This window comes from Plasmodium coatneyi, chromosome 13 (assembly GCF_001680005.1).
Source record: "Plasmodium coatneyi strain Hackeri chromosome 13, complete sequence".
NCBI classification, from domain to species: domain Eukaryota; phylum Apicomplexa; class Aconoidasida; order Haemosporida; family Plasmodiidae; genus Plasmodium; species Plasmodium coatneyi.
In genome coordinates, this window is record NC_033568.1 from 268,096 (window position 1) to 272,797 (window position 4,702).

At 33.5% G+C, this 4,702-nt stretch overlaps 1 protein-coding gene across 1 annotated transcript; it reads left to right on the top strand.

Moving 5' to 3' along the window:
- Positions 1-1,092: 1,092 nt before the first annotated feature.
- On the top strand, positions 1,093-3,859 carry PCOAH_00048100 (Uncharacterized protein; the record flags this gene model as incomplete). Its single annotated transcript, XM_020061593.1, has 3 exons — positions 1,093-1,293; positions 1,511-1,555; positions 2,909-3,859. The coding sequence occupies 3 exons, from the start codon at positions 1,093-1,095 to the stop codon at positions 3,857-3,859; spliced, it is 1,197 nt and encodes a 398-aa protein (XP_019917196.1).
- Between the last annotated feature and the right edge of the window lie 843 nt (positions 3,860-4,702).

Sequence of the window (4,702 nt, forward strand, 5' to 3'; positions counted from 1 at the left end):
ATTAATTACTGACACTGTTACCTACAATAAATATTTTAATTCAAAGTTCGTAATATTTTTATAAATTGAATATATACATTGTACATGCTAAAATTTACTCATAATAATTTATATATTTATTTATAATAAGGTTCTTAATTGAATATAGGAATCATGGTAATTCCATAACGATAATATAACTATTCATAAATGTATAATTTATATATGTTTGAATTGACGCAAGTATTTAATCAGTTCTATACTTTTGGGATGAATGTCAAGTTGTTTTTTCTTTCCTTCTCTTTCTTCTTTTTTTTTAAGGATTTGTTCTGTATAAAAACTTTTTATACCATGCCAGAAAAAAAAAAATTATTTCGGGGCAAATTTAATGTATTCGTATTTTAATAGAAAAAATAACATGTACATAAATTGTTGTACATACTTTTAATTGTGTTTCTATGAGTTCCGTATGTATTCATGCAGTATATGCGCATATAATTATTAGGTCCTCTTTTCTTTTTTCATTAATTTAACATTTCCTACATTAAAAAAACTAATGTTTTAATCCGTTGAATGAATGACTACATACATAGAAGGAAAAATTTAAATAAATTGTGCACTTGCAATAAATTTATCCCTTTTTTTTCTTATAATTAAGGACAGCTAAGAAGATTCGTACATATAAGAATACATCTATACCAGTATTTTATCTATGTTGTAGTTCCTTTTTTTTTTTTTTTTTTCATTTACTATGAAAAAATATTATATATTATGAAAAAAAAGAAAAGAGGAAACCATTCTACTGGCAGACACTTCTTTTTCCTATATTTACAATAAATATTTTTTTTAGAATAAAAAAAGAAAATGTCGAATTGATATAAAATTTTGTATTATTTTCTTTCATACTATTATTCCTTTTTAAATTGTACCTTACTTTTTGTTTTAATTTATTTCGGACTGATATATTTTATTTTTGTATTGCTTCTTCATATAATTTGTTCCTAAATTGTACCGTATTTTATTTCAATTTAAAATACTCATAGATTTTTCTTCTCTTCCTATATTCATATATATATATATACATCTATATATATATATAACATCTATAACAACATGGTACACTCCGGAAGGAAAACAAGCGGCAGCGCTCTCCCAAGAGCTATGCAATCCCAAAGTGGTAAAGGACGCCGCAATGGCAAAACAGTTTCAGCCACTAATGAAGAAAATAGTACCCATGAGAAGAGTACACCAGGATCGTTCTTCACTAAGAGAACCGCTATGCTCTTCTTTGTTGCTGCTTATATTTTTCTAAAGGTAAGTTCTACGCATAAAGAAGAAGGGACGCGAAATAATATAGATGCGCATTACCATGATGTCGCAAGTGTTTTATACGTACCATACGCATAGTATGTTATCGTACATACTATTACATGCATATTTACTGCTTTTCCTTTTTTTTTTCCTCCTTTTTTTTTTCTTCTCTTTTCTTTAAATGCACCTTTTCCCTTCCCTTTGTCCTTCTACCTTGCAGCATCAGGATGATTTTGCAAGACAAAACGCTGCTGCGACATTACAAGTGGGCAATCGAGTTGCTAGGAACTTAGCCACGAATGAAGAAAACACTCCATTAGAAGAGGGGCTCGAATTGACACTAGGTGAAGAAGCTGAACAATCAGCTCCGTACGTCCTGGAGGATGATGATGTCTCCTTATCTGGTAGCCAATCCAATGTAACCTCTTGTTGGAAATGCTGTAAGAGTTCAAAACATGATGCTAAGAAAGGAAAAAAACAAGAAAAAGGAAAAAAACATCACACGGGAGCAGAAACCTTAAAATCAGCTGAAATACCCAAAGAAGAAAACGTAGGTGGGCCAATAGATAATACAAAGGATGATTTAACAATGGGAGGTCCTATGAGCTATGACGCATTATTTTCACTCATTCTTGATGGAGATATGGCGCATGAGCATATTAAGGAATACGAAGATTCTTTCAGACAACACCTTAAGGATGCAGAAACAAGATCACCGTTAGAACAAGAACAACAGGAACCACAGGCACCTGTAGAAGTTCCACAAAAAGAAGTCAAGGAAGAAGTAAAGGAGGAAGTAAAAGAAGAAGTACAGGGAGAACAGGAAGAAGAAGTACAGGGAGAACAGGAGGAAGAAGTACAGGGAGAACAGGAGGAAGAAGTACAGGGAGAACAGGAGGAAGAAGTACAGGGAGAACAGGAGGAAGAAGTACAGGGTGAACAGGAGGAAGAAGAGGAAGAAGAAGTACAGGGAGAACAGGAGGAAGATGAGGAAGAAGAAGCACAGGGAGAACAGGAGGAAGATGAGGAAGAAGAAGCACAGGGAGAACAGGAGGAAGATGAGGAAGAAGAAGCACAGGGAGAACAGGAGGAAGATGAGGAAGAAGAAGCACAGGGAGAACAGGAGGAAGAAGAGGAGGAGGAGGTACAAGAAGTAGAATACCCTGAGGAGGAAGTACAAGAAGTAGAATACCCTGAGGAGGAAGTACAAGAAGTTGAATACCCTCAGGAGGAAGTACACGAAGTTGAATATCCTCAGGAGGAAGTACACGAAGTTGAATACCCTCAGGAGGAAGTACACGAAGTTGAATACCCTCAGGAGGAAGTACACGAAGTTGAATACCCTCAGGAGGAAGTACACGAAGTTGAATACCCTCATGAGGAAGTACACGAAGTTGAATACCCTCAGGAGGAAGTACACGAAGTTGAATACCCTCATGAGGAAGTACACGAAGTTGAATACCCTCATGAGGAAGTACACGAAGTTGAATACCCTCAGGAGGAAGTACACGAAGTTGAATACCCTCATGAGGAAGTACACGAAGTTGAATACCCTCAGGAGGAAGTACACGAAGTTGAATACCCTCATGAGGAAGTACACGAAGTTGAATACCCTCAGGAGGAAGTACACGAAGTTGAATACCCTGAGGAAGAGTTTGAAGACGAAGAAGCTATTGAAGGGGAAGAAGAAGAAAAAGAAGAAAGCTATAAAGATGACCAAGATTATCAAATACCAGTACAACAGAATATGCCAATAAGAATACCAAAGGACGAATTAGTCGATGAAAGTATTCCTGTTTTCGACATACAATACAAAGACCTTTTGAAGGTAAAGGTAGAAGGAGGAAATGCAGTGTATCCACTGAAACCCGAAGATTTATCAACGGAAGTTTCCAAATTCACAGATTGGAACGGATTCAAGCAAAGCTTAGAACACGATTGGGAAAAATTAAAAGTTAAATTATACGATTCAAGAAAACAGGTAATGCGAGAAAAAAATGATAAATGGGCAGGCTCAATTCGCTTAATTGAAAATAAATGGTCAGAATATGGTAAACTTTTAACAGAAGGGCAGTATGGATCTTTCAGAAAATATTGGAGAAGCGATGAAAATTGGGAAGAATGGTTCGAAAGAGAAGTAAAATCCGAAATTGATTCAAAATTGCAAAAATGGTTGGACGACACTAAATTTAATTTATTTCAAATTCTTCTTAAAGATGTAGAACAATTTAAAGAGTTGAAAATCAAAGGATGGTTAGCCTACCAGTGGAAAATGAACGAAAGGGATACTGATTATAAATCGTTTGGACTTATGACTACGTCAAAATTTTTAAATTTGGCGCAGTCTCGAGGATGGTACCATGCCAATCCTAATATAGATAAACAAAGAAGAGAACTCATGTTATGGTTTTTCCATAAAGAAAACGAATATTTAGGATATGAATGGCAAAAGTGGGATGAATGGAAGAATGAGAAAATTCAGGCAGTTAAATTATTGTGTGAAAAATTTTCTGGAGGATGCCTTGACGAGATAGAATGGAATGGATTTGTTAATCAAATAGTATTTTGAACTATGGAAAAAAGAGGAAAATATTCAAAAATATAATAAATATGAAGTCAAATTATGATATGAAAATTATTTAAATTCTCTACTTTTTTAATTACTTGTAAATATTTGCAAAATATGGCTTCACCAACGTTTGAAGGAGAATATAAATTATAATATTAAAAAAAAAAAAAAAAAAAAATTCAACATACTATGTACAGCACTTAATGGAAGAAAGAAGACTGTTATTATCATACTTTATTTCTATTTATATGCCCTTTTTACTTTTCAAGCGACAAGAAAGTATCAATAATTTAAATAAATAAATGTTCATTAAGTGACCTCAATTTATAAAGCGACGCAGGGAGAATTTAATTTTTACCATCCTCCAATATTTCCAGTGATTCAAGAATTGGGAAAAAAAGGGGTTGCCTTAGTATGACGCGCTGTTATGTGATGCGTACATATATGTGCATACGTGCATAATACCTCCAAAGGTGATACATAAAATGTATAGACAAATTTAATTATGTGTAAGATGCTTGCTCTTGAAGCGTATTCTATGTATATATACATATTCATCGTATGTTCCGTAAGTACAGATGTGTAATATAATGTTCATGTTATGTAAATATTTTTTCCCTTTTTTTAAAAAAACGGACAGGAAATAAAAAAAAAAAAAAAGTATAAGTGGAAAATTAAATCAAGGAGGAAAAACCTGAGAATCCATATTCCTTCGCATATTAAAGAAATTTATGTGTTGCAAGTTATGAACACACTTCTTTTGGAATTTCCAATGCTACACACCTTACGATGCACTATAAAAATATGAATTCATAGTTCCTTTTTTCCTTTATTTTTCCAAAA